The sequence below is a fragment of the Ictidomys tridecemlineatus genome, chromosome 2, assembly GCF_052094955.1.
Source record: "Ictidomys tridecemlineatus isolate mIctTri1 chromosome 2, mIctTri1.hap1, whole genome shotgun sequence".
Classification (NCBI taxonomy): domain Eukaryota; kingdom Metazoa; phylum Chordata; class Mammalia; order Rodentia; family Sciuridae; genus Ictidomys; species Ictidomys tridecemlineatus.
Window position 1 is genome coordinate 9,600,144 of NC_135478.1, and position 27,422 is coordinate 9,627,565.

The following is a 27,422-nucleotide window of genomic DNA, read 5'->3' on the forward strand; positions in this document are numbered from 1 at the left end:
AGGGGAGGGCCCCTGCCGGCTGCCAGCCGGTCGGGAGGGGCCGCCTGCTGCTGCTGTCCCGCGCCGCCGCCGCGCCTGCTGCCGCACCTGGCCAGCCATGTCGCCGCCGCCGGGTCATGTCTGACTCTCTCTGGACCGCGCTTTCCAATTTCTCGATGCCCTCCTTCCCCGGCGGCAGTATGTTCCGCCGCACCAAGAGGTAGACCCCCGAACCCCTAGACCTTGTCCCGGCCCTCAGCGTAAAGCCGCCCATTAGGCTGCTGCAGCAGGGCGGGGCCCGGGATGCAGCTCCCTGTCCAGCTGCGCCAGAGGTGTCCGCGCTTCGCCTTCCCGCCGGGATGGGATTCAATTTGGGCGGTGCGGGTCGGGAGCAGGGGGACTGCAAACTGGATAGATGGCCGCAGGGGGAGGGGTTGGCCGGGTGGGGGTTGCAGAGCCTTTGTCTACTGGTGCTACGGGCTTTGCCAGCCTGGTGGGTGTTGGGAAAGAAGGGGAGGGTGGGGGCTTGGCACCCTCAGAACAATAGCCGCAGCCTGGCCTCCCCCCACTCCCATGCCGCGTGCTCCTGGACGGGCTAATGTGCTCAGTCACTGCGGCTGAGGGTGGAGGGGCTGGAGGGGCTGGGGGCTCCCTCTTCAGGAGCTGGTGTCCTGAAAGGCAGAAGAAAAGGGGGTCTTGTATCATAGCTCAGATCCCCCCAATATAGCCTCACATTGAATATAGTGACACAGCGTCACACAGGACATGATGTCACACACACATACACACACAACAGTCCTAGTGGCCCAGATATGCCGGGAGGTGCCACACATACCCAGCCATACAACCAGGCATGCATCAGCCACAGGTCAAAGCCATACACAAACGGGGACATCAGTGGTGTCACACATAGACTTGTAAACCCACAGATACAACATCATGTATCCCTAGTAAAATGTGTGTCACAAGCATCGCCATTAACAAACACAGTCTTGCTATCCAAGATGCACACAGATACATGTGTGGTGATGACACATCCATGCACCTAACGATGTCAAAACACAAGATATCATCCCCAGTCATGTCATTTGCTGTGTCACACTGATATCAGGACAAACACAGGGAATCTTGCAGAGACAGAGAAATACACAAAACCATGCTTTATCACACTCAAGACTCATCAGGGAATGTCATACATGGTGACATGCTTGGACATGCCCAGTGTCACAAGATGTTAAACTCACACACAGAAGATGCCAGACATGGTGAATGTGACACACAGATACAGGCCAGTATCTTGCAAAGATTCAGAATGCTCCACCAAATCTTAAACACATGAACTCATTCATCATGCATTGTACAGAACACATATTCACGGACAAGTCAAGTTCATACTGTCTCACATAGACCCCCAAAGCACAACTGGGTTACACATGATGTCACTCTTGGATGCACACAGTGTCACACAATGTTGAACTCATACAGTGGATGCCACACATGGATACACACTTGAATGTCAAGCACAGAGCCAAGGACACACTCCCAGGATCATCAGTGGTATCACCATGACTGTCACACTGTAGTTGACACTGGGTTCCAGAGGGTCACACATAATCTACACTGGGAGTGTCTCAAGTAGGTTTCACGTGCTTCCCCTGCCACACATGGTACTGCAGAGGCTTCCATTGCCTCCTCTTCCAAGAAGTCCTCCCGGGGCGCCTTCAAACACACCTGGATGGGAGAGAAGTGAGGATCTGAGATGGGAGGGTGGCTGGATGGGCAGGAACTCAGTGGGTTGCATTCTGTCCTGCCCCCCCCCCACCTTCCGCACAGCTGCCGCACCAGTAACCGGAAAAGCCTCATCTTGACCAGCACTTCACCTACGCTGCCTCGACCCCATTCCCCACTGCCGGGCCACTTGGGTGAGACCAGTGGTGCAGTTTTGATGGGTGTGGTGGACCAGATTATAGGAGAGCTAGTTTCGGGGGCATGGCCATACCGCAGGCAGGGGCTGTCTGGAAAGAGGAGGACTCGGATTGAACAAGGGGCAGGGCTATCCTTGTAATGGCGTGGTCAGTCGGTGGAGTGAAGGGCATGGGTGGGCAGAGGCTCAGGAGAAGCTGGATTGGAAAGCGGGTAGAGATGAAAGGAGGAGCCATAGCTAAAGGGCGGGGGTCATCTCAGATGAAGGTTAAAACTAAAACTAAACCTTCCACCTAAAAATGTTTGGTGAGGCGGGGCCACAACCAAAGGGGCGTGGCCTACCATACATGGGTGGGACTAGACTAAAGGAGATGGGCTGCTGTTTGCAACCCTCTTTGGTTATTAGATGGCCAGATGGGAATCGCCCCACACCTCAAGCCAAAAACATCCTCTCTTTCCACCACAGGTAGCAGCCCCCTGGACAGTCCCCGCAACTTCTCTCCCAATACCCCCGCCCATTTCTCATTTGCCTCCTCCCGAAGGTGAGTCCCTCCCTTGAGGGTCCCAGAACCGTGTCAGGGCCCTTTCCACCCACCGTCTGCGTCGCCATCTGTTCTCCTCCTAATTTACCCGATCTGGGGCCTGAGGGGACCAGTGGAGTGCCCCAAGGTCCCAGCGGAAAGGAGCGCCCAGACAGAGGGGCGGGGCCTATTAAAGGGCGGGGCCAATCGCCGATGCTGAATGGGAAAGGGTGCCGGGCCTTCTTGCTTCAGCGTGAGAGCGCGTGCGCGCTCTGGGCCCAGGGTCTCCTCCCCAGCCCGGCTCCTGGCCGGTTGTTTCCATAGCAACAGGACAGGGTAGCTGAGACCAGGTGCGCAAGCGCAGACTGCGTGATGCCCATGGAGGGAGTTGGTCTCTGAGGTGGGGGAGGGTGGCTATGGCCGGCCATTTCTCCAGGTCCCAACGCGAGGACTCAGGTTTCCCTGGGAGGTTTTCTGAGGGCCTGTGTTGCAACCTTAAATGAGTTTTTGGGGGGAGGTAGAGAAGGTCATCTTTTTTGGAGAAAGTTTTGGGGAGTCACCAGCAGTCGGGGCGGGTCTCATTTTCTTTGAACTTTATGCATTCCAAAAAACGGTGTCTGAACACCAGCATGTGCTAGGAGCTACACATTCGAGGTGAATGACACCTTTCTACTTTTAGTATTGAGTGGGGTGGGCAGAGAACGGGGAGCATTGCAAAAACTGATGAAGTCTGGGGCAGGTGTCACAGGGCTGGTGGGGACGGGAGAGACGGAATTTAAGTGGGGGCAATAGGGAGCCAGGACCAAGCTCTAGGGTTGTCCTGCTATGCTCATCTGGATGGTGGGTGGGCTGAGCCAGGGCATGTGGGGAGGAAGGAATATGGGAGTGTGTGTCCATTGACTGTGCTGTCTGTGTGGCTGTGTGCAAGTGTGTGTGTGAGCCCACACATGCCTCCCTGGGTATGTACATCCATGTGTGTGAACTTGTGTGTGACTCTGTGGAGGTGCACTCCCCGAGTGTCTCCAGGAGAGTATATGAACTGGGAGTGTGAATGCGTGTGTGAGCAAGCACATAGATGTGAGGAGCACGCGCCGCCTGCATGTATCTATGGAAACGTGCATCTGTGTGTGTGAGCATGCAGCTGTGTGAGTTTAAATGTGTTGCGCTAAGACAGTCTTAGATGTGCTTCTGCATGAATGTGCAAATGTACAGTGTGTGTGAGCTGATGTGTATGTGTGAGTGTGTCTTGGGTCTCTGCAAGTGTATATGAGTGAATGTCTGTGCTTGCATGTGTATTTGGGTCCATATGTAGGATGATGAATGTAGGTGAGGAGTGTGCTGAGGACCATGTGTGTGTGTGTGTGTGTGTGGTGTGAAGTAAGAATGACTGACTGTAAGTCCATGAACTTGACCACAGTAGTCACACTAACACTTGAGGGTGTGGTGGGAGTCCCTGTGCATGTCCAGAGAGTGCGGGGCATGGGAGTGAGGCTGGGGGGGGGCTCTCAGGGAGGAGCTTCCCTAGAGGCGGATTCTGAGATCCCGGAGCTTGACTTCCTTAGGTGGGCTCTTCCAGGCTCCTGGGGTCCCCTCTGGAGGGCTTGTTTGGAGTGGGGATAAAACCGAGCAAGGGAGGATCACGAGGAGGGACAGAGGAGACGGGAGCTTCTGAGAAGACGCAGTTGCATGGCCAGAAGACCACCTCGCGGCTCCCTTAACTCCGAGGGCTGTCAGTAGCCACAGAGTCCAGTTAGAGTCCCACACCCCTGCCCTGGCCATAGCTAGTGGCTTCTCCCACTCCTCAAGGAATGGGGGACCTATGGGGCCTGGTGGCCTCTGAGCACCTCGGTTGGGTTCCAGGGCCGATGGACGTCGCTGGTCGCTGGCCTCGCTCCCTTCATCTGGCTATGGCACCAACACGCCCAGTTCCACCGTCTCGGTGAGTGTGGTGGTGCAGTGGCTGCGGGGTGAGGGGCCCTTCCACCTGTAGCCTGCCGCCCAGGCCAGCCCCAGGCTGCACTTTCTGTTCGTCACGGGTGTCCACTTGTCCATCTATTAGAGAGTTGCAGTCCCCACCACGAAAGCCCTGGTCTCTGCCCCGGCGCATCCTCCTGGGAGTTCTACTCAGCTCCAACTCATTTGTAGATGGTGAGGCTCAAACTCTCAATGTTAAGCCACTTGCCCAGGTGCCTGCAGCCAGCTGCAGCCAGGCCACAGGTTTTGCCCAGAACCCATTTGCTTTTCCCCACTCCCAATCCCTCAAAATCCTCTCCATCTGCCCCCTTTCCTACTCCTGTCTCTGGTATGCTGTTGAGCGACAAAGATCATGTGACTGTCATTTGGTGGGGGGGGCATGCGACTCAGCTTGGGGGAGCTTCATGGAAGACTTCCTGGAAGAGGTGGCATTGAAGCCAAGACAAAGTGTCAGCTTGAGTTTGGCAGGTGGAAGAGAGGGAGAAGGCTGTTCCAGGAAGGGGGACAGCTGTGCTGACCCCAGAGGCCACAGAAAACTTGCTGTATTTGGAAAGTTGAAAGTAGCCTTGTGTGGAGCGCTGGGTTGGAGAGGGAGAAAGAGAGGTGATGCAGGCAGCAACCTCAATCTTTCTGGGACCAGAACATGGAGGTGGATTTTATTCTAAATCCAATGGAGAAACTCTAGAACAACTATATTGCTCCATATTAAGTTGTATTAAAATTTCAGTTTGAACAACCTAAAATTGTCACTTAGTAGTTCACAGATAGTATGCCTTTGTTATATGTGTGGAATTGGAGACGGAACCCAGGAACATGGGTTCCAAGGAATGTGCTTAGCATGTTCTCTACCACTGAGTGACATACTCAGCCCCTATTTTATAAAAATAGATGTGGATGAGTTTTGTTTTGTTTTTTTTTTCCCCTGACACTAGAGATTGAACACAGGGCCTGCTCTACAATTGAGCTATATCCCTAACCCTTAACAACAAAAAAATTTTTTTTTGAGACAGGGTCTTGCTAAGTTGCTTAGGGTCTCACTAAATTGCTGAGGCTGGCCTTTAACTTGCAATCCTCCTGCCTTAGCCTCCCAAGTATCTGGAATTACAGGCAGGTACCACTACATCCTGCTAGATATGAGGAGTTTTAAGCAGGGAGTGGGTGATGTGGAATTTAAAAAGCCTATTCTGAGGGCTGGGGCTGAAGCTCAGTGGTAGAGCACTTGCCTTGCATGTATGAGGCACCAGGTTAAAAAATAAATAAAGATATTGATATCTACAACTAAAAAAAAAAATTAAAAAGCCTATTCTGAATGCAGGCCAGATCATATGGATGTCCTTGTGTGTCCCCAATGGTGATTGTGGGTCTGTCCCAGTTGATGCCAGGCCCTGTCCACCAGGGACCAAATAGGGCCAAATCCCTGTTCTTGAGGAATAGACAGCAGTAACAAATAAATAAAAAGGGTGTAGTGTGTCAGGGGATAAAGCAGTAAACACGGGATAGGACGGCATTAAGGCAAAGATGTGGAGGGGAAGGTGTGAGTCGAGCAGCTATGTTCCCTGAAGCCAGAGCCTGCCTGGCTTGCTGAAGGATCAAGGAGGTCAGTATGGCAGGAGCAGAGCAAGCAAGGGGGAGAGTGGGAGGGGGCAGTGGCCGGAAACAGGGCCAGATGGGGCAGGATCTTGTGATCTAGAGGGGAGGACTCAGGTGGGAGCCATTTCCATGTCTCTGTCAGTGGCCTCATCTGTCTCTGTTCACCTGACTGTTGCCAGGAGTCCCAGCCAGGTCCCTGGGGTCTAAGGATCATAAACCATAAGGCCAGGGTCAGGATCTATGGCGTGAACCTGGCCTTGTCTAGTGGCTCATCCTCCCCTCAGCCCACTGTGGCTGCTCCAGTGACTGATCCCGACCCCACCCTTCCCCCTAGTCCTCCTGCTCCTCCCAGGAGCGCCTGCACCAGCTCCCCTACCAGCCCACCGTGGACGAGCTCCACTTCCTGTCCAAGCACTTCGGCAGCACTGAGAGCATCACCGACGAGGATGGGGGCCGCCGCTCCCCGGCCGTGCGACCCCGATCGCGGAGCCTCAGGTAGGAAGGCACCCCCCCCCCCCCGCAAGCTGGCGGTCTGGGGACTTGTGCATTGAGGGACCCAGGTCCCCAGAAAATAAAGTGGACCTAGGGCTGGGCGCGGTGGGGCATGCTTATCATCCCAGCGATTTGGTAGGCTGAGGCAGAAGGATCGCAAGTTCGAGGCCAGCCTCAGCAGTTTAGCAAGGCCCAAAGCAACTTAACGAGACCCTGTCGCAAAGTAAAATATTTTTAAAAAAAGGCTGGGAATGTGGCTCAGTAGGTAGAGAGCCCCTGGGTTCAATCCCCAGTTCCAAAAAATATTTAAAATACAGTAAAAATAAAGTGGATCTAGGACTGGCTCGGAGGCAGGGGGATAAACAGAATGGGCTTTTCTCCCCACAGCCCCGGCCGCTCCCCCTCCTCCTACGATAACGAAATCGTGATGATGAACCATGTCTATAAGGAGCGGTTCCCCAAGGTGAGACCGGGCACTGGGAGGCCAAGGGGAGGCGGGCCCGCGGGGGCACTCGCTCGCTCGCCTTGGCTCCGCGCGCCCCCTGGTGGCCCGCGCGCGCAGCACAGTCTCGGCGGCGACAGCCTCAGGGCTTTGCCTGGCAATGGGACCTCCGCCCTGTCTTGGTCCCTCCCGCAGGCCACCGCGCAGATGGAAGAAAAGCTGCGCGACTTTACCCGCGCCTACGAACCTGACAGCGTGCTGCCGCTGGCCGACGGTGTGCTCAGCTTCATCCACCACCAGATCATCGAGTTGGCCCGGGACTGCCTGACCAAGTCCCGCGATGGTCTTATCACTACCGTCTACTTCTATGAATTGCAGGAGAACCTGGAGAAGCTGCTGCAGGACGTGAGTGTGCGCGGAGGCCGGCCCCACCATCTCAGGCTCTGAACTCAGGTCAGGCCCGATGCCCCGCCCCATTCAGGGCGCCCCTACCACCTGCCAGGCGCTGGTGAGGAGCTGAGGATTCCGGAATAGAAGAAAAGGACGTGGTCCTACCCTAGGTCTGATGCGGGATGCGGGAATTTAACCTTCCTCACTTCCTTCAGGTCTTGATTCAACTGCTCAGCACACAGTAGATACTTAATCCGTGTGTCGGTTAAATCATGCCCCGAGGATGATCACGGGTAGCATGTGTTGAACACCCCATACCGTGTGCTGGAGCTTTGGAAACACAGCAGATAGACATTCCACCCCCTCCCCCACCGAAATCCTGGTGCTGGAGATGCACAAGAAATAAACAGATCAAGCAATGTGATGATGTCACCTGACGCCACATAGAGCTATGAATGGAACAGAAGGGAACAGCTGGACCAAGTGTCAGGGAGGCCTCCCTGGGGATGTGAGATTGAAATTGGGACAAGAATAATAAGTGGCAGCTATAAGAAGAGATAGAGGGAATGTGTGCTGAGCAAAGGGAACAGGTCCGAGGTGGGAAGACAGTCTGGGAAATTTCAGTCCTGAAGGGCAGCACATTGATGTCATTACCCACTTAGGTGTCTGAACCTTTTCTTTAAAAAGGTTCAATCCATCTGCTGCCACTATGTCCACAGATTTGAGAGCGCAAATTCTGGACCATCTAGGTTCACATTCAGCTCATCACTAACTTGCTGTGCAGTTTTTGCCCCACTACTTAACCACTCTGTGCCTCAGTGCTTCTATAAAAAAGGGAGTTTACACATTCTCCCCCCACCCCCTGTACTGGGGATGCATGCTAAGTACATGGTCTACCACTGAACTGTACCTCCAGCCCCTTCTTTATTTTTTATTTTAAGACAGGGTCTCTTTAAGTTGCTGAGGTTGGCCTCAAACTTTTGATTCTCCTTCCTCAGCCTCCTGAGTAACCGCACAGGCATGTACCACCACACTCAGCTATAGGACTGTTCCGAAGATGAATGAGTCAAGGTTTTAGGGCGGTGCTTTCTATAATCATTAATATTATTGTTATCATCATTTTTGCTGTGTAGCCTGGGCCTCAGTTTTCTCACCCTGTGGGGCTGGGAGAGGCCCCTGGCTGAAGCAGGGTGCCTGTGAGTCCCAATCCCTTCTGTCCCCCACCTCAGGCCTATGAACGCTCCGAGAGCTTGGAGGTGGCCTTTGTCACTCAGCTGGTGAAGAAATTGCTCATTATCATCTCGCGCCCTGCGCGGCTGCTGGAGTGCCTGGTGAGGGGGCTGGCTGGTGGGCAGGGGGCGCTGCTGGGGTGGGGACCCTAGGAAGCCACCGCGAGCCCGCCCTGTTCTTCCCCAGGAATTCAACCCAGAGGAGTTCTACCATCTGCTGGAGGCAGCCGAGGGACACGCCAAGGAGGGCCACCTCGTCAAGACGGACATCCCCCGCTACATCATCCGCCAGCTGGGCCTCACCCGCGACCCCTTCCCAGGTGCCAGTGGGAGGGCCCGGGCGCGGTGGCCAAGCAGGCCTGGCCTCCCGTGGCCCAGCCTCACTCTCCCTTGTCCCTAGACGTGGTCCACCTGGAGGAGCAGGACAGCGGGGGCTCCAACACCCCAGAGCAGGACGAGCTCTCCGAGGTAGGCCCCGCCTGCCCCGGCTCCCTGCCTGCGGACCACGACCCTCGCCACCGCAGCCTCAGTTTCCCCTCCTGTAGAATGACATTGAGATAGCTCTTCCTCCATGAGCATTTTGCCCTTTTTCTTTTCTTTTCTTTAAAAACTAATTTTTTATTTTATTTTATCTTGGTAAGAGGAAGTGCTGGGGATGGAACCCAGGGCCACCTGCACGCTGGGCGAGTGCTCTGTCCCTGAACCACGCCCCTGCCCCACGGGCCTTTTTTTTTTTTTTTTTAGTTGCAGCTGGACGCAATACCTTTATTTTGTTTATTTGTTTTTATGTGGTGCTGAGGACTGAACTGAACCCAGGGCCTCGCAGGCACAGGCCAGCTAGGCCAGCGCTCTACCCCTGAGCCACAACCCCCCCCCCATTGGGCCTTTTATCACCATAAAATACACATAGCATAAAATTTACCTTTTTCTTTCTGAGACAGAGTTTCACAGTGCTGCCCAGGCTGACCCTGATTCCCGGGCTGCAGCAATCCTCCCGCCCCAGCCCCAGCCTCCTGTGTGGCTGGGAACGCGGCCGCCGCCCCTAATGCCTAGCAAAATGCACCATTTTTTCCATTTTGTTTATTTTTTATTTTTTAAAATTTTTTGGTGGTGCTGGGGTTGGAACCCAGGGCCTCATGCATGTTACGGGCTCATTCTGCCACTGAACTGCATCCCCAACCACTTTAGAATGGAGGATTCAGTGGCAGTTAGTACATTTATAATTTTGTAAGCCATTACATGTGTCTAGTTCCAGAACTTTCTTATAACCCCAAAAAGAAGCATTACACCCATGAAGCAGTTAGCCTTCATTCCTGTCTTCCTCCAGCTCTGGCAACCGCTGATACACTTTCTAAATTTATGGATTTGCCCATTCTGGATATTTCATAGGAATGGAATAATTCATTCTGTGGCCTTTTGTGTCTGACTTATTTCAGTTAGCACAATGTTTCAGGATTTAAATTTTATTATTTTATTTTTTGTATCAGGGATTAAATTTAGGGGTGCTTAACCACTAAGCCACATCCCCAGCCCTTCTTTTTAAATTTTTTTTTTTTGAGATCGGGGCTTGCTGAGTTGCTTAGGGACTTGCTAAGTTGCTGAGGCTGGCTTTGAACTTTGGATCCTCCTGCCTCAGCCTCCCAAGCTGCTGGGATGACAGGTGTGCCTACTCTTACACCACCATTAACACGGGTGACTCCTGTGACCTAAAGGTGTAGGGGTTTCTCTTCACCATCAAGCAACCATTCTGCAGCAAGGGACGCCAGCTGGGTGTCCTGTCACTAACTCAGTTCTGACATTGTCTGCGCGGAGAGAGATCAGATCCTAGGGGTTGGAAGCTCAGTGCTGAGGGTCCCCTGCCCCCCTTTAGACACCTGATGCCAGTTCCAGGTGGTTTTCCCTGTGCCTCTGACAGACCGGCTGTCAATCAGGTTCCCACGACACCTTCCTTGGGTTTGATTAATTTGCTTGAGTGGCTCAGAGACCTCAGGAAAATCCTCGCTGTTTGCCAGTTTATTATAAAGGATACAAATGAAGAGATAGCAGGAGGAGGTATGTGGAAAGGGACACCGAGTTTCCGTTACCTTTTTAGGGGCTCTGCTCTCCAGAACCTCACACTTCAGCCATCTGAAGGTTCTCAGGACCCTGTCTTTTTTTTTTTTCTTTTTCTTTTTTCTTTTTTTGTTTGTTTATTTTGGGGCAGTAAAAAGGCCTGGGTATGTGGCTCAGTGGGTAAGCACCCCTGGGTTCAAGCCCAGGACAAACCAACAAACAAAAAAACAAACACACACACACACACACACACACACACACACACACACAGACATTACAATCTCACAGGACATCGGATTTTCACCTTTGGCTGTTGTGGGTAGTGCTGCCGTGAATATGTAGACACAAGTATTCACTTGAACGACTGATTTCAGTTCTTTTGGACACATACCTAAGGGTGAAATTGCTCGCTCCTATGGTAGCTCTTCATTTAACTTATTACACAAGCTTTGAATAAGTTGACTAGCTCCTCGTGTGAATGGCACCTTGGCGTGGTGAAAACTGCCCAAACTGCAGATCAGGAGCATAAATGGCTGAGGGGCAAGCACCCCAGAGCACAGGGTAGCCCCCACATAGCGCCGCCTGTTCCACCAGAGCATTGGCAGAACTTCCGGTTTGGTTGACTTTTGCAGTACTGGGGCTGGAACCCAGGGTCACACACATGCTAGACAAGCACTCTACCACTGAGCAACACACCCAACTCGCCTTTATTTTATTTTGGGGCAGGGTCTTTTTAAGTTGCCCAAGTTGGCCTTCAACTTGGGATCCTCCTGCCTTGGCCTTTGGAGTACCAGGAGTATAGGCATGTGCCACTGCACCTGGCTTTCCTATTCTTTTCTTTCTTTCTTTTTTTTTTTTTTTTTGCCTGATTCACCTGCTGCTTCTGAAATATATGTTAAATCCTTGGAGTTTTTTTAATATTTATTTTTCAGTTTTAGGTGAACACAGTATCTTTATTTTGTTTCTATATGGTGCTGAGAATCGAACCCAGTGCCTCACACATGCTAGGCAAGTACGCTACCACTTGAGCCACATCCCCAGCCCCTAAATCCTTGTTTTGAGCAGTTTCTCCATGTAATTCTGTCAGTTTTGGGTCAGATATTTTTAGACTAAATCATTAGAATCATACAAGATACATATATATTTTTTGGTGGTGATACCAGGGATTGAACCCAGGACCTCACACATGCTAGGCAAGACCTCTACCCCTGAGGCTACACCCTTGTCCTTTATTTTGACACAGGCTCTAAATTGACCACTCTGGTCTTAAACTTGCAATCCTCATGCCTTAGCCTGAGATTTCGGGCCTCTACCACCAGGCCCAGCCCTTACAGGTTTATTAAACCAGTTTCCCATAGATGAACATAGGCATTATTTCCAGCCTTGCAATGAGCATGATAGTACATGTGCTTTTGGGGGGAGGCGGGTGTGTGTGCCAGGGATTGATCTCAGGCATGCAACCTCTGAGCCACATCCCCAGCCCTAGTTTGTATTTTGTTTAGAGTCAGGGTCTCATTGAGTTGCTTAGTGCCTCGCTTTTGCTGAGGCTAGCTTTGAACCGGTGATCCTCCTGCCTCAGCCTCCCGAGCTGCTGGGATGACAGGCTTGCACCACGGCCGCCTGGCCATGAGCAGTTTTTTACATGTGCATAAGCATCGGTAGCACAAATTCGGAAGTGAAGTTGCTGCATTGGAGACCAAGTATTTGTAATTCTCATATATACCAGATTACCTTCCAGGGGAGCTTTACTTTTTGGGGGGTGTGTACTAAGGCCTGAACCCAGTGGGACTCTACCCCTGAGCTATATCCCTAGCCTTTTTATTTTTTATTTTGAGACAGCATCTCACTAAATTAAACTTTTGATCCCTCTGCCTCAGCTTCTCAAATTGGCAGGCACCACCTTGGCCAACAGCTGTACAACTTTTATTTTTATTCACTTTTGGTAGTGCTGGGGCTGGAACCCAGGGCCTCAGGCATGCTAAGCATGCGCTCTACCACTGAGCAACACCCCCAGCCTCATTGTGCTATTTCACACTCCCAACATGGAGATGTAAAAGTGCTGTTGATCTGTGGCTGTTGGTCTGTAGTTTGTTAATCTTTGGTTCTGTTTTTTTGTTTGTTTTCTTCTTTCCCCCATCTCATCTGCTAGCTATGGAATGGTGGTATCATTGCTGGGGTAGTTGGAATTTGCCTTTCTGCCATTTTAGAGAGGTTAAGCAACCTTCCTAAGCTTATAAGCTCTAACTCTACCTCCCATCCCTTGCCTATTCTCCTCTTCGATCCCTAGGCTTCTTGATCTTGATTCTGGGATCAATAAGCAGAACTCCATCCTGCGCAACCCTTCTCTCTGTCTGCTAGTCTGATGCCCAGCCCTTACAGGCTTATGAAACCAATTCTGCAGGTGTTCTGCTCTTCCTAAGGGAAGAAGTTGCAGACACGTCTCCAGAGCCAGTCTTGGGTTAATTCTTCACTGTGGCACTTGGGTGACAGACCCACCCGCCCTCTCTGTGCCCCAGTTTCCCCGATTTGTCAAACAGTAATGACAAGGAGTCCCACTGTCAGGATGGTGGCGAAGGTGACCTCCTGCTTTCCCCTGCAGGGCCGCAGCAGCAGCAGCAAAGCCAAGAAACCACCCGGGGAGAGTGACTTCGATACCATCAAGCTCATAAGCAACGGTGCCTACGGGTGAGCCACCCGGGGCTCTGGCGGGGGAAGGGTGGCGGAGGCCGGGTGTCTCGGAGGTGACGGCCGGTCCTCGCTCTCTCCCCCTGCAGGGCTGTCTACCTGGTGCGACACCGCGACACGCGGCAGCGCTTCGCCATGAAGAAGATCAATAAGCAGAACTTGATCCTGCGCAACCAGATCCAGCAGGCCTTCGTGGAGCGCGACATCCTCACCTTCGCCGAGAACCCCTTTGTGGTCGGCATGTTCTGCTCCTTCGAGACGCGGCGCCACCTCTGCATGGTCATGGAATACGTGGAAGGTGTGGCTGCCTGCGGGGCTGCTGGGCTCGCGAGGGCTGCCGGGGGCGGGTGACCCGCGGTCACCGCACTGTCCACCTGTTGATCCTTCTTGTCAATGACCCGTCCATCCATTACCTTTATTTATTTGTCCAATCATCTACTGGTTTATCGATGTGCTTTTTATTTCATCAATATAGATACTGCCACCCCGTGTCCTTTACCCATCCACCCGTCCTTCCATTTAGTCATTTACATTCCATTTCTCTACCCCTACATCCATGCACCTATTCACTGATTGGCTTGTTTATTTGTGACGGGCTCTCACAGTGTTGCTCAGGAGGAACACCTGGGCTCAAATTATCCTCCTGCCTCAGGCTCCTGAGTAGCTGGGACCACAGGTGTGTGCCACCCTGCCTGGCCTTCACTTATTCTACGCCCCATCTGATGACCACTCATAATTTTGTTTACTCCTTCCACCTTTATTTAAATTGAGACTTTTTGCTTTTTGAGAAGAATTTTAAGTTTACAGGAAAATGTTTTGGAAAGTACAGAATTCCCACCTACTTCTCCTTTACTTCCTCCTGTGACCGCATATTCTTTCTTTTTGTAGGAATGTGGTAAATTTATTACAATTGATGAACCGATATGGATACATTATTAACCAGGCCCATAGGGTAATGGAGGCTCTGGATTTTGTGCTTATTATTCACCCATCCATCTTTTTATATATTCAGCCCTCCATTCAGTCACCTGTTGATTCACTGCCTCACTCACCGCCTATCATTCCATCCGTACCTTTATGTATATTTATTAACCCATCATCTATCTGTCAATATACTGTTTATGTTTTTCTTTATTCACCCAAACTTCCCTTCCAGCTCCCATCTCTTCATCCATCTCTGCATTACACTGGCTATTATCTTATCTATCTATACTATATCTATTATATCTATCTCTATTATATCTATCATTTATCTCTCTACTATCATCTGTCATCAATTTCTTTATTATATTCTTATCTATCGTCTACCATACCAGTCACCTATCATAGCTCTACACTTTATTTATCTATCCTGTCTAGCTGGCCAGCTTCCTCCATTAACCCACCAGTTCATCCATCAATCCACTTATCCATTCATCCAATCATGAATACATATATTATTTTTTCATCTGTGTATTCATCCATTCAATGTATTCACCCCAGTAGGAACCCTGCCACCCCTGGAACACATATATGGTGTGCTTATTAGGACAAATACACCATCTCACAGGGCTGAGCTATGTCACTTCCAAGCCTTAGTCCACCATCCAGTTACTCATCAAGTGTCCTCATTGTCCCCCTCCTGGCATATGCTGTGCTAGAAAGACACTGGTGGCCCAGAGGGACAACAGACAAACACACCTGTCCCTCATGGAGCTCACATTCTGGTCTGTGGAGACAAGGTAATTTTGGATGAGGATAGAAGGAGGACCATAGGCTGAAGGAGGTGAGGGAGATGTGGGTGGGCAGGGGTCTTCTTGAGGCCTGGGTTACACCAGGAAATATGATCTCTTGGCTCAAAGTCTCCTAAAGGGAGTGTGTGGGTGTGGAGCAGCAGCAAGGAGGCCAGCAGGGCCTGGTGGGGAGCCGGGTGCGCTGGGCATGCAGGGCCTTGGCACCTGGGGCGGCATTGGATCTCATTCCAAATGCAAAGGAAGCCACCGCAGGGTTTTAAACTTTTTTTTTTTGAGAGAGAGAATTTTAATATTTATTTTTTAGTTTTCGGCGGACACATCATCTTTGTATGTGGTGCTGAGGATCGAACCCGGGCCGCATGCATGCCAGAGCGCGCTACCGCTTGAGCCACATCCCCAGCCCACCGCAGGGTTTTAAGCAGAGTTGACCTGGTCTGACTTATGTTTTAAGAACATCTATTGGGCTGGGGATGTGGCTCAAGCGGTAGCGCACTCGCCTGGCATGCGTGCGGCCCAGGTTCGATCTTCAGCACCACATACAAACAAAGATGTGTCCGCCGAAAACTAAAAAATAAATATTAAAAAAAAAAAAGAACATCTGTTTGACTTCAGTGGCAGCCAGATGCAGGGAAACCAGGGCAATGGCAGCTGCACTAGTCCCGGGTCATGGAGGAGGAGCAGCAGCTGCAGTGGGGATCTCTGGTGGCTTGAGCACACCGAGGGGTGTGTACTCAGGGCCCCCTGAGCATGGCTCAGCCCAAAGTATCATTTAAAATCAACCCACCGTGGTTCCCAGCAGATCTGTGTGTTAGAATTAGTTGGAGGTGGGCACAGTGGTGCACTCCTGTAATCTCAGCAGTTCAAGAGGATGAGGCGTGAGGATCACAAGTTCAAAGCCAGTTTTAGCAACTTAGCAGGGCCCTAAGTAACTCAGTAAGACCCTATCTCTAAAATATTTTTTTAAAAATCTGGAGGTGTGACTCAGTGGTTAAGTGCCCCGGGTTTGATATATATATATATATATATATATATATATATATATATATATTGGGGTTGTGGTCAAATACAGATTCCTGGACCCTGCCTTCAAAGTCTCATTTGTCAGTGTCTGAAGCCCAGCTAAATCTAACTCAAGCAAAAAAAAAAAAAAAAATAAGAAGAAGGAGGAGGAAGGAAAATATATATTTGACTCAGGTGACATTCTTTTTGGTCTCAAACTTGTGATTATCCTGCTTCCTCCCAAGTGGCTGGAATGACAGGCATGTGCCACCACTCCTAGTTGGTTCATGTGATCTAAAATCAACAGCACCTTCTGCAGTGCCTGTGTGTAGGTTCTCTCACCATTCCAACAGGAATCTCTTCATTTCTTGGCTCTGCTCTCTTTGCAGGCCCTGAGGGAGCAAGGTTGTAAGTCAGCAGATCCCAGATTACATTTAGGAGTTTAGCAATCTTTGTGAGAAAAAGAGCAAAAATTCTGAGGGTTATTCCCTAGAACAACCTGCATTACAAGTTGACCCAGGTGATACACCTGGAGAGAAGTCTAACTCTTGTAAGGAAAAAAGCTGGGCACAGTGGCACACCCTCCTGTAATCCCAGCTGCTCAGGAGGCTGAGGCTGGAGAATCACAAGTTCAAGGTCTGCCTGGGCAACTCAGTGATACCTTGTCTCAAAAGTTAAATTCAAAAGGACTGGAAATGTTGTTCATGTTTCCTTATCTGCAAAGTGAATCGTGGGACAACGTTGATGCAGTGGTGGATGCCTAGCCCTTGGATTTGGGTCAGGGTACCGCCTTTTCACCCACACCCATTCTCTGCCCCACAGGTGGCGACTGTGCCACCCTGCTGAAGAATATCGGGGCGCTTCCCGTGGAGATGGCCCGCATGTACTTCGCGGAGACCGTGCTGGCGCTAGAGTATTTGCACAACTACGGCATCGTGCACCGCGACCTCAAGCCGGACAAGTGAGCTTTGACCTCACCCAGCCCTTCCTCCCTGGCCCTTGGGAGGCTAGGGGTGAAGTGGACAGCCACCTCTGAGCCCCCCATGTGTGTTTGCAGTCTCCTCATCACCTCCATGGGTCACATCAAGCTCACGGATTTCGGACTCTCCAAGATGGGGCTCATGAGCCTCACCACCAACCTGTATGAAGGCCACATCGAGAAGGATGCCCGGGAATTCCTGGACAAACAGGTGTGTGGCGGGCGTGGGGGTCACCGAGGGTGGAGTGACCCAGCAGGACCTCAGGGGCCCAGGGCCTGGTGGGAGGCACAGTTCTCCCTCGAGGCCACTCCTGCGGCCAGGGCGCGGGCTGACCGCCTGCCCCCAGGTGTGTGGGACCCCAGAGTACATCGCGCCCGAGGTCATCCTGCGTCAGGGCTACGGCAAGCCAGTGGACTGGTGGGCCATGGGGATCATTCTCTACGAGTTCCTGGTGGGCTGCGTGCCCTTCTTCGGGGACACACCGGAAGAGCTCTTTGGACAGGTCATCAGTGGTATGTGCCTCCTAAGTGAGCAGGTGGGGGCACGAGTAGATGGGTAGGATGGGGGCCCCATGGGCTCCCAAAGCGATCTCTCAGCTCCAATTACCTTTGCAGATGACATCCTGTGGCCTGAGGGGGATGAGGCCCTGCCCACAGATGCCCAGCTCCTGATATCCAGTCTCCTGCAGACCAACCCTCTAGTCCGGCTTGGGGCAGGTAAGGGATCTGTTGTGCAGGAGAGCTGAGGCCTGAGGGCCTGTTGAGGAACAGGACACAGGAAGCCAGGCCCGGCTGTATCATGGCCTTGGGGTGGCCTTGGGGTGGAACATGGGTGAAGGGCTGGGTTGGCCAGCAGCCGCTGCTGGAGTGCCTTGCCTCCCAGGTGGTGCCTTTGAGGTGAAGCAACACAGTTTCTTTCGAGACCTGGACTGGACGGGGCTGCTGAGGCAGAAGGCTGAGTTCATCCCCCACCTAGAGTCCGAAGATGACACCAGCTATTTCGACAGTGAGTGGCAACAGGAGATGGGGCCTGGGTGGAGGATGGGTCCCAAGACAGGACCTCAGTAAGGTCTGGGATAAACCTAGAGACACCTGGATAAGAAATCTGAAGTTGAGGCGGCGTGGCCAATGGGAACACCGAAGGGGTGTGGCCTGTCGTGGGGCGGGGCTAGTTCAAGAACCAGTGAGAACTGTGGTTGCGGGTAGGGGTGGAGTCCCCTCAGGGGTGAGTGAGTTCTGAGGTTGGGCTGGGGTCAGAGGATCGGACTAGGAATCCAAAGGAGGGGGCGTGGGCGGTTCTGAAGGGTGCCAGGGGGCCTAGCGCTCTAAGTGGGATCTGGGGGTGTGGCCTCTCTGGGGTGGAGTGGTGCCTCTCAGAGAGGAGGAGGGACCCAGGATGGGGGCGGAGCCTGAACCCCTTCGAGAATGTGGCAGGGGCGTGGCCTCACCTGGAGGCCCGGCAAGAACCTGGGTGGAACTCTGAGGAATGGACCGGTATCCACAGTCACCCCCGTCCCCAGCCCGCTCCGATAGGTACCACCACGTGAACTCCTATGACGAAGATGACACGACGGAGGAGGAGCCCGTAGAGATCCGCCAATTCTCCTCCTGCTCCCCGCGCTTCAGCAAGGTGGGTCAAGGCTGGGCTTGATGAGGGGGTGAGGGCGAGACCAGCTGCGGGACTAGGGTTGGGGAAACAGGTGGATGAGGCCCGGAGGGGTCGTGGGAAGCAGGGCCCCAGGCGCCCAAGGCCTGGGTATTGGGAGGTTACTTAGCAGGTGGGAGTGAGCGAGTGGAGAGGCCTGAGGGTAGTCAGGACGGGGCGGACAGGGGATGTTGGCATTGAGTGGAGTCTGAAGAGAACCAGGACAGTTGGTGCGAATGAGGTTCACAGTGGGGCAGGGTTAAGTGGAACAGGTCCAGTTCGGATTGGGATGAGGATGACCGAAGGGTGGGGCAAAGCTGAGCAAGGTCTAGCTTTGAGGAGAAACTTGGAGAGGGATGCCGTGCCCTCGCCTGGTTGAGGATAGCCACGAATTGGGTAGTGGCCTGGGTAGATTGGCTGGACAGAGAGCAGATGGTTGCGGTCTTTGGCGGGGCCTAGAACTAGGCAGACCTAAACTTTGTGGGGCGGGGCTTGAGTTGAAGAATTGTTGGATTTTTTTAAGTGGTTTTTTTTTAAGTTGTAGACAGATACGATATATTTTATTTATTTGTTTTTTTTTATGTGGTGCTAAGAGTCGAACCCCAGGGCCTCACATATGCTAGGCAAGCGCTCTACCACTGAGCCACAACCCCAGCCCCAGACATGGAGGGAATTGGGCAGGGACCCTCAGGAAGAGAAGTGTGGTTTGGGCGCATCTGTGTCAGGAAGCTGATTGGCTTGTGAGCGATGGCAGACCCGCCACCACTTACCCACCTTGCAGGTGTATAGCAGTATGGAACAGCTGTCGCAGCATGAGCCCAAGACCCCTGTAGCAGCCGCAGGGGCCAGCAAGCGGGAGCCAGGAGCCAAGGACGAGAAGGTGGCCGGCAAGCGGGAGGGGCTGGGCGGCCTGACCCTCCGTGAGAAGACCTGGAGAGGGGGCTCTCCGGAGATGTGAGCAGGGGTATGGATGGGTTTGGGGGCGGGGCATAGGGGCGAGTCTCCGCTGACCACGACCCCTCCGCGCAGCAAGCGCTTCTCTGCCTCAGAGGCCAGTTTCCTGGAGGGGGAGGCCAGTCCTCCGTTGGGTGCGCGTCGCCGATTCTCGGCGCTGCTGGAGCCCAGCCGCTTCAGCGCCCCCCAAGAGGATGAGGATGAGGCCCGGCTGCGCAGGCCTCGGCCCGGCTCCGACCCCCCAGGCTCGTTGGATGCGCGGGCCCCCAAAGAGGCGGCTCAAGGGGAAGGCACTCCCAGCACCGGGGAACCCGAGGCCAGTGAGTCCCCTCTCCTGCTGCCTTCCCCAATCCCCAATGGTGATACACTGAGCATTTAATGAGCCTAGTACTAGTCATACTCCATCCTGAAATGCTTATTAATAGTAGGAACACCGGATACTATGCTTGGACTGACGCGACAGACTCGGAAACAGAGGACTTCCCTGTATCAGGAGCTGTGCTGACTGTATATGTTATCCACCTCGGTTAAATCGCAATCCAGCAGGGGGAGAAGTGGGAAGAGCACTCCAGGCACAGGGAACAGCATGTGAGAAGTCCCTGGCCTTGGACTGATCTCTAACCCCTGTGTTCTGTGTTGCAGCTGAGCGTGCACGCCCAGGTGACCTTTGCACACCCTTGAAGGATGGGGACCCATCAGGCCCTAGGGCCACCAATGACCTGGTTCTACGCCGAGCACGGCACCAACAGCTATCAGGGGACCCTGCGGTAGAAAAGCGGCCTTCTCGAACAGGCGGCAAAGTCATCAAGTCAGCTTCAGCCACAGCCTTGTCTGTCATGATTCCTGCAGGTGATGCAGGGTTCTACCCATCAAGGGAGGAGCTACTCCCACTTGAGCCAGGACAGGCCAATGAGAATACTGCATTTTCCTTGTCCACAGTGATTGGCTCCATGATGGACCAATGACAGTCAGCTCTGGGACTTTGACAGGGAGGAGGGAGGAGCAAATACTGGGAGAGCTGTAGGTAATTGGCCATGACCCGTGACCATGGTTCTATGTCTACAGTGGACCCACATGGAAGCTCACCCCTTGCTAGTCCCATGTCACCACGATCTCTCTCTTCCAACCCATCCTCACGGGACTCCTCACCCAGCCGTGACTACTCACCTGCTGTCAGTGGCCTCCGCTCCCCCATCACCATCCAACGATCAGGCAAAAAATATGGCTTCACGCTGCGGGCCATCCGCGTCTACATGGGTGACTCAGATGTCTACAGTGTCCACCATATTGTTTGGGTGAGCACTTATGGGTTACATTTGTTTCCAAGGGTGAGGAGAGGGGAGAGAGAAGGCCTCTGGATAAGAATCTCCCTTGACTCCCTCTTTAACTTACCTCTCTGACCCTCAGTTTCTTTATCTGTAAAATGGGAAGAATACGACTATTTCATAAGGTGTTATGAAGACTGTAGTACATGTAGAGCCAGGTGTCTGGCACATAAGCTTATGGAGCTTTTCTTATTACTATTCCGGTTAATCGTGCCCTTTTGGGATTCCCCATCACCAGCATGTGGAGGAAGGTGGCCCAGCCCAAGAGGCAGGCCTCTGTGCCGGGGACCTCATCACCCACGTCAATGGGGAACCTGTGCATGGCATGGTGCATCCTGAGGTCGTGGAGCTTATCCTTAAGGTGAGTGCGAGATGGGGCCTGCACTGGGTGGAGGGTGAGGAAGACCTGAGCCTTCTCCAGCAGATCATTCCTTCCCTTTCTCCCCTAGAGCGGCAACAAGGTGGCAGTGACCACAACACCCTTTGAAAATACCTCCATCCGAATTGGCCCCGCAAGGCGAAGCAGCTACAAGGCCAAAATGGCCAGGAGGAACAAGCGGCCCTCTGCCAAGGAGGGCCAGGAGAGGTGGGCAGGGCTGTAAATAGCCCAGTCTTTGATCAGTAGGAGGGGCTAAGGAGGTGGGACAAGGTGAGGACAGGCAAAGGGAAGTGCATGGGCAGGTGACTAGAGCAAAGGGGACCAACAATGTAAGAGGGGCTGGGAAAGTGGGGGAAATCCAGGAAGGGAGGCAGTGCCAGGTTGGGTGAGAGGTATGTGTCGTAGGCAGGTGTGCCTCCGATGTGGAGCAGAGAGAGCAGGGAGAAGTGGCCATGTGTGTCCAGGAGATAGTCCTGCTCTGTTGGATGTGTTTAGAAAGAGGCTGGGTTAAGAGATTTCTATCAGGAGCGAGCATACCAGGCAAGACTGAGCCACCTGAAATACAGTTATGTTGGCTAAACGACAGGAGTCGTTCTAATAAATGCTCCCTTAGGGGATTGCATTGTTGTGTGAACATCCACGAATGTACTTACACAAGACAGCTGTGACACTAGGCTATATATCTCCTGGGACTATGGTGGTATATGTGGTCCTTCCCTGATCTTATGGAGGGCATGACTATGATTTCTTTATAGATTGAAGGAGCGAAGGGCTGGGGATTTGACTCAGTTGGTAGAGCACTTGCCCATTCTGCAAGGCCCTGGGTTCCAGTCCCAGCGCTATAAATACAAAGATTGAAGGAACTAGGTGAGGTGGGTGGGGATAGAAGTGGTGTTTTTTGTTTTTCTGTGGTACTGGGGATCGAATCCAGGGCCTCACATGCTAGGCAAGCGCTCTACCACTGAGCTACTACACCTTAGGACCCCAGAGTGCTGTTTTGATCAATGGATTTGGCCTGGACACTAAGGAGAGGATTTGAGTGAGAGGAGCCAAACTAGGCTGCATCAGGTGAATTAACCCTGATTGGTGGGTTGTAGGAGGAGAGGGTGGGCTATGAATATGGGAGGAGCCAGAAGAGGTTGGTTTTGTTTGGATTGGTGTTTCTAGCTTGGACTGGGAGTGGCCAACAACGAATGGGCGTGGTCCAAAGTGGGCATGGCCAGGCAGGACTGAGACCAGGGAAATTCTGCCTTGATTGTAGAGGAAGTACTAGAAACTCAGAGAGATTACAGCAGCTGCTCTTTGCAGCCCAGAAGTTGGAGGGGCCAAGAATCTGAAGTTTGATCCAGGTTGGGTGTTTCCCTCCCTTTCTCCCAGCAAGAAGCGCAGCTCCCTCTTTCGGAAGATCACCAAGCAGTCCAACCTGCTGCACACTAGCCGCTCTCTGTCGTCCCTGAACCGCTCACTGTCGTCCAGCGACAGTCTTCCGGGTTCGCCCACACATGGGCTGCCAGCGCGCTCTCCCACACACAGTTACCGCTCCACGCCTGACTCCGCCTACCTAGGTAAGTTTTGCACCTGCGTGGGGTGGGGGGAGAGAGGCACTGGCTTATCAGTGGCCACTGGTGGCGGTGCTCACTGAGCGCTGCATCTCCCTGGCACGCAGGCGCCTCATCCCAGAGTAGCTCGCCGGCCTCCAGCACACCCAACTCGCCAGCGTCGTCCGCCTCGCACCACATCCGGCCCAGCACATTGCACGGCTTGTCCCCGAAGCTCCATCGCCAGTACCGCTCTGCTCGATGCAAGTCAGCTGGCAACATCCCCTTGTCGCCACTGGCGCACACGCCGTCTCCCACGCAGGCGTCACCGCCGCCGCTGCCTGGCCACACGGTAGGCAGCTCGCACACCACACAGAGCTTCCCAGCCAAACTGCACTCGTCGCCGCCCGTCGTACGTCCGCGCCCCAAGAGTGCCGAGCCTCCGCGCTCGCCGCTCCTCAAGCGCGTGCAGTCAGCCGAGAAGCTGGGGGCCTCACTGGGCGCCGACAAGAAGGGCGCACTGCGCAAACACAGCCTTGAGGTGGGCCACCCAGACTTCCGCAAGGACTTCCACGGCGAGCTGGCGCTGCATAGCCTAGCAGAGTCCGATGGTGAGACACCTCCCATCGAGGGTCCTGGAGCAACCCGTCAAGTTGCCGTCCGTCGCCTGGGCCGCCAGGAGTCGCCCCTGAGCTTGGGCGCGGACCCGTTGCTTCCTGATGGTGCTCCCAGGCCACCGATATCCAGCAAGGAGAAGGAGTCCCCTGGCGGGGCTGAAGCCTGCACTCCTCCCCGTGCTACAACCCCCGGGGGCCGGACCCTGGAGCGAGACCCGGGCTGCACGCGGCACCAGAGCGTTCAGACGGAAGACGGCGCGGGCGGGGTGGCAAGGGCGGTGGCCAAGGCGGCGCTGAGCCCTGTGCAGGAACACGAGACAGGCCGGCGAAGTAGCTCAGGAGAGGCTGGCACGCCCCTGGTGCCCATTGTGGTAGAGCCAGTGAGGCCGGGGGTCAAGGCAGAGGCGTCCCAGCCTCCAGGCACGGACTCCAAGGGCTTACAGGAACCCACCTCCCAGGCGCCCTCTGCACGGGAGGCCCCTCGGGGCCGGGAGCGCTGGGTCCTGGAGGTGGTGGAGGAGCGGACCACGCTGAGCGGAACTCGCTCCAAGCCGGCTTCCCCCAAGCTCTCCCCAGACCCTCAGACACCCATGCTAGCCCCAACCAAGAATGCTCCCAGCAGTGCAGGGCCCCCAGCCCCACCCACTTCCCTCCTGGTCCCAGGCACCAAGCCTGAAGTAGGGCCGACTTCCCAGTGCCCTGTTGAAGCTGTGCCTCCAGCAGGCCTGACCAAAAAAGGGGCATCCAGCCCAGCACCCCCAGGTCCATAGCCAAGGAGGCCGTTGGTCCTGTGCTGTACAGCCATCCTATACATATGTACACATATAAATAAAGAGCGTCTGTGCTGTGTGAGCTCTCTGGGGCTCACCCTTTCTCCCCTGGCAAGGGAGACACACGTGCCAGCCCCCATGCCCCTGTGCCCGTTTGGAGGTGGAACTCTGGTCCTGGCTACCATGGAAAGGGGAGGTGAATTTTGAGTAGCAAGCACACTTATGCACCAGCTGTAACCAGACCCTTAGGAAGAGAAGAGGCTGGGGTGTCTAATCTGTGTCCTAATGCCTACCTGAAGAAAAAGTCAATAGCATCATCCAAAGGATTTCCTTTTATTCAACAATCCTGAGTGGAGTGTTACAATCTCCATTTTGTAGATTTGTAGACTAAGGCACATAATTGAGGTCACACAATTAAGAGGGGGCAAAACTGGGATTCAAACTCAAATCCAAACATGTTCCCAAGCCTTAGTTCTTTGTTCTTCTGGGCTTAGTTTTTTGTTCTGCTGACTCTGCTCTATTCTATACAGTGTGTCCAGTTTTTCACCAGGGGCTGGAAGGCCTTCCAGAGGGCAGGCAGCTGGGCACACAGTGTGCCTCCACCCCGATATTTTTCTCGGAGGTTCCTATTCATGTCACTCACACAGGCCCAGGGCCCTTCTGGGGCCACACACCATTTGGAGTGGTCCTCTGTGGCATTGAAGCTTGGTCCACTTGGTCCAGGGAAGCTTATCTGGGTCACATCCAGAACGTGTTGGGTCCCTGAACAGTTAGAGGGCAAGGTGCCTCTAGAATTTGGCCAGAACTGGACCTGCAGGTTGCTGCCAAGAGCTGCGGCCAACCAGCCTGAATACAAGTCTGCAGAAAATAGAAAGAGGACATGGCCAGGGGCAGGGCCAATGCTAGAGATTCCCTAGGTCACTCCCTGTCTCTGGGCTCAATTGTCAATTCTCATCAACTGCAAGAATGACAACATTAACATTAATGGCCCTTACCAGAGACTTTATGTGCATCACTTCATTCACAACCATGCTTTAAGGTAGGCATCGGTGTTCCCATTTTCAGACAAGAAAACAGGCTCAGATGAAATCACACATCACACAGCCAGAAATCAAAATCTGAACCCTGATGGTTGTTTACCTCTCATGTGATTATGGCTGCCAAAGAAACCTGATCTTGGTTTGTTCTAAGCCGTGGCTACACCAGATTGCCCTTCCACAAAGAACATACCACCCCCAGCCTCAAGGCTTACCATCTCCAAACTTTCCAGATTTGGCAAAGCTCTGGAAAGCGGTCCCTGCCTGTGACACCAGTGTTACACTGCTGTTCCAGGGTTCTTGGGTAACATGGGAGCCACTGACCACTTTCTCCAGGATGGGGAGTTTCTGGGCAATGACACCATCCAGCTTGAAGTCATAGACCAGGGGGTAGGTGTAGGTCAGTTGCCCGCCTGGAGGACAAGGAAGAAGGAAAAGTGAGGCTGATCATTCCAACTTTTGATAGGGGAATTTGGACTTACCTTGCTAACTCTACTCACCAATCTCTGAGAACTGGGAAAGGGGAAAAGACACACAGAGGAGAGTCTGTCCATATGTTTGAGCATTATGAGGCCAGCTGTATGCACCAGAGGAGGCGGGTGGAGGGAAACGTGGCACGCTGTGAACCAGCCAAAAGCCCCCTTCTTGGTCCAGGAGCAGGACGCCTGAACCAGAAGAAAGGGCTCAGGGGACTGCTCAAAGTATTCCCCTTCAAGCAAGATTATCTGCATTTTGCATGGGGTCTTGGAGAGAGTGTAGGCAGGGAACAGATACCCACCCTCCATGAGGTCAAATGTTAGCTTAGGAAAAAATGCATAAGGAAACAGGGCCCCTCCTTAGCTCCCAGACCAGGACTCACCTTTCGTATGCCCGCGGCTGGAAGAGTCCTGAACCATGCTGGAGTCAGGCGGCTGGTCATTGTAGAGTAGGAAGGCCAGCTGGGATGGGGGGTTGGGGGGAGAGAGGAGTAACCTAAAGGTTCCCCCCAGGCGGGGCCTCTCCTAGAGTCTCACACCCAGGTTGGGACAGCATCGTTCACCTGGCTAGTGTTGCCACGATACAGCGGCAGCAGGCTGCGGCCCACGGCCCCTGTGGAGCTGTTGATGGACCCCGCGCCGTCGCGCCAACCCCCTGATTTCTCGTCCAAGTATTTGTACCGCATTCCCCTCCAGACCGCATCCCCAGGGTGGTTGTGGGCTGGCAGCTTGTAGACAACGAACCTGGAGGTTGGGGAAGGCACAGAAAAGGAGAAGGGGAAGAGAAGAAGCTCCATGCTTCATGGAACCACCCAGCAACGCCAGAGGCTACCAGCGGCTCTCCCGCACCTTGTCCCCTCCCAGCCCCGTGGCCTGCTGGCTCACCAGTCCACAGGCTGCCCCGAGTCCCCATAGCAGCTCAGGGCCCCGGCAGGGACCCACAGCAGAGCGACCAGCAGCAGCCGATTCAGCGCTGCCATGGGGCTGGAATTGAGGAATCTGGGTTGAGACAGGGGGGAACCGGGTCACAAGTTCCTAGAGGCCCTTACTTCCCCAAACCTGGGCGGAAACATCTCGAGGGTGGAAACTCCGCCTCTGAGAACCGAGGCAGTGATTTGGAAAGACAGCCTCCCATCCCCTGCAAGGGCGGGGCTCCCCTCCAGGCGGCGCCTCCCCGCAGGCCCGCCCTCCACAGGGCCAGCCGCGGCGCAGACTCCGCCTCTCGCCACGCCCCCTTAGGGCGGGGCGGTCCGGTGCACCGCCTCTGATGGGGCCTCTGTGGGAGTCCCGCCCCGGTTTCTCTCTGGGAGGCTAATCTCAGACCACTCTTCTTTTGGAACCCTCTCTAGCTTCCGCATCTGAATCAAGCACAAGTTTGGGTTTCCTCCACTTTCTTGCCTTGTAAGTTAGGCCCAGCTCTTGTCACCTGTGTTCTCTTAAGGGGACCGATACTCCCCTTCTTCTCTGTTTTCATTTTGCATGTTTTCTCAGGCTCCCCCCCCCCCCCACGGAGCTAGCTGAGTCACCTTGGATCGTGATGACGTTTTGGGGCCGGTCTGAGGATTCTTAAATGGAGGGACACTGTCGTTGTGCATGTCCCCAGAGCTCAAGACAGGATACAGGACGGTGCTTAGTCTTAGAAGTGGAAAGGGGATGACAAAGCACTGCAGTGCCCGGAAGGCCCAGGTCATCG

General features: G+C 53.6%; 2 protein-coding genes and 1 long non-coding RNA gene across 6 annotated transcripts in view; 1 reads left to right on the forward strand and 2 right to left on the reverse strand.

Moving 5' to 3' along the window:
- Positions 1-24,298, forward strand: part of Mast1 (microtubule associated serine/threonine kinase 1) — a 29,234-nt gene extending 4,936 nt beyond the window's left edge. For 2 of the 4 annotated variants that reach the window (XM_078036823.1, XM_078036816.1), the window contains exons 3-27: positions 1,813-1,901; positions 2,369-2,444; positions 4,284-4,362; positions 6,322-6,482; positions 6,867-6,942; positions 7,117-7,326; positions 8,541-8,642; positions 8,728-8,860; positions 8,941-9,008; positions 13,192-13,277; positions 13,367-13,575; positions 16,832-16,970; positions 17,067-17,199; positions 17,336-17,501; positions 17,604-17,705; positions 17,872-17,994; positions 18,509-18,618; positions 19,415-19,587; positions 19,663-19,907; positions 20,230-20,436; positions 20,653-20,882; positions 21,151-21,273; positions 21,362-21,498; positions 22,669-22,856; positions 22,958-24,298. In XM_078036823.1, coding sequence (XP_077892949.1) covers positions 1,813-1,901; positions 2,369-2,444; positions 4,284-4,362; positions 6,322-6,482; positions 6,867-6,942; positions 7,117-7,326; positions 8,541-8,642; positions 8,728-8,860; positions 8,941-9,008; positions 13,192-13,277; positions 13,367-13,575; positions 16,832-16,970; positions 17,067-17,199; positions 17,336-17,501; positions 17,604-17,705; positions 17,872-17,994; positions 18,509-18,618; positions 19,415-19,587; positions 19,663-19,907; positions 20,230-20,436; positions 20,653-20,882; positions 21,151-21,273; positions 21,362-21,498; positions 22,669-22,856; positions 22,958-24,216 — 4,624 coding nt within the window. In that variant the 3' untranslated portion in view covers positions 24,217-24,298. Of the gene's footprint in view, positions 1-81; positions 200-1,812; positions 1,902-2,368; positions 2,445-4,283; positions 4,363-4,482; positions 4,572-6,321; positions 6,483-6,866; positions 6,943-7,116; positions 7,327-8,540; positions 8,643-8,727; positions 8,861-8,940; positions 9,009-13,191; positions 13,278-13,366; positions 13,576-16,831; positions 16,971-17,066; positions 17,200-17,335; positions 17,502-17,603; positions 17,706-17,871; positions 17,995-18,508; positions 18,619-19,414; positions 19,588-19,662; positions 19,908-20,229; positions 20,437-20,652; positions 20,883-21,150; positions 21,274-21,361; positions 21,499-22,668; positions 22,857-22,957 lie in introns of those variants that run through there. The other 2 variants (XM_078036822.1, XM_040290385.2) reach the window with 2 other exon arrangements.
- LOC120891514 (uncharacterized) lies at positions 1,540-2,735 on the reverse strand. The gene is made up of 2 exons (XR_005735987.2): positions 2,498-2,735; positions 1,540-1,710 (listed from the first exon to the last, which is right to left on the reverse strand). It is a non-coding gene; the product is annotated as an uncharacterized LOC120891514 (long non-coding RNA).
- Positions 24,299-24,530: 232 nt separating the features above from the next.
- On the reverse strand, positions 24,531-26,878 carry Dnase2 (deoxyribonuclease 2, lysosomal). The gene is made up of 6 exons (XM_005336210.5): positions 26,615-26,878; positions 26,293-26,473; positions 26,113-26,191; positions 25,754-25,918; positions 25,469-25,666; positions 24,531-25,074 (listed from the first exon to the last, which is right to left on the reverse strand). The coding sequence occupies exons 1-6, from the start codon at positions 26,707-26,709 to the stop codon at positions 24,734-24,736; spliced, it is 1,059 nt and encodes a 352-aa protein (XP_005336267.2). The 5' UTR covers positions 26,710-26,878; the 3' UTR covers positions 24,531-24,733.
- Positions 26,879-27,422: the final 544 nt, after the last annotated feature.

Coding starts and splice junctions, on each gene's coding strand:
- Dnase2 (XM_005336210.5), bottom strand. CDS start 26,709: ATGGCAGCGCTGAATCGGCTGCTGCTGGTCGCTCTGCTGTGGGTCCCT. Junction 26,192..26,292: donor ATCGTGGCAACACTAGCCAG/GTGAACGATGCT, acceptor CCCCCATCCCAG/CTGGCCTTCCTACTCTACAA. Junction 25,075..25,468: donor ATCTGGAAAGTTTGGAGATG/GTAAGCCTTGAG, acceptor TATTTTCTGCAG/ACTTGTATTCAGGCTGGTTG.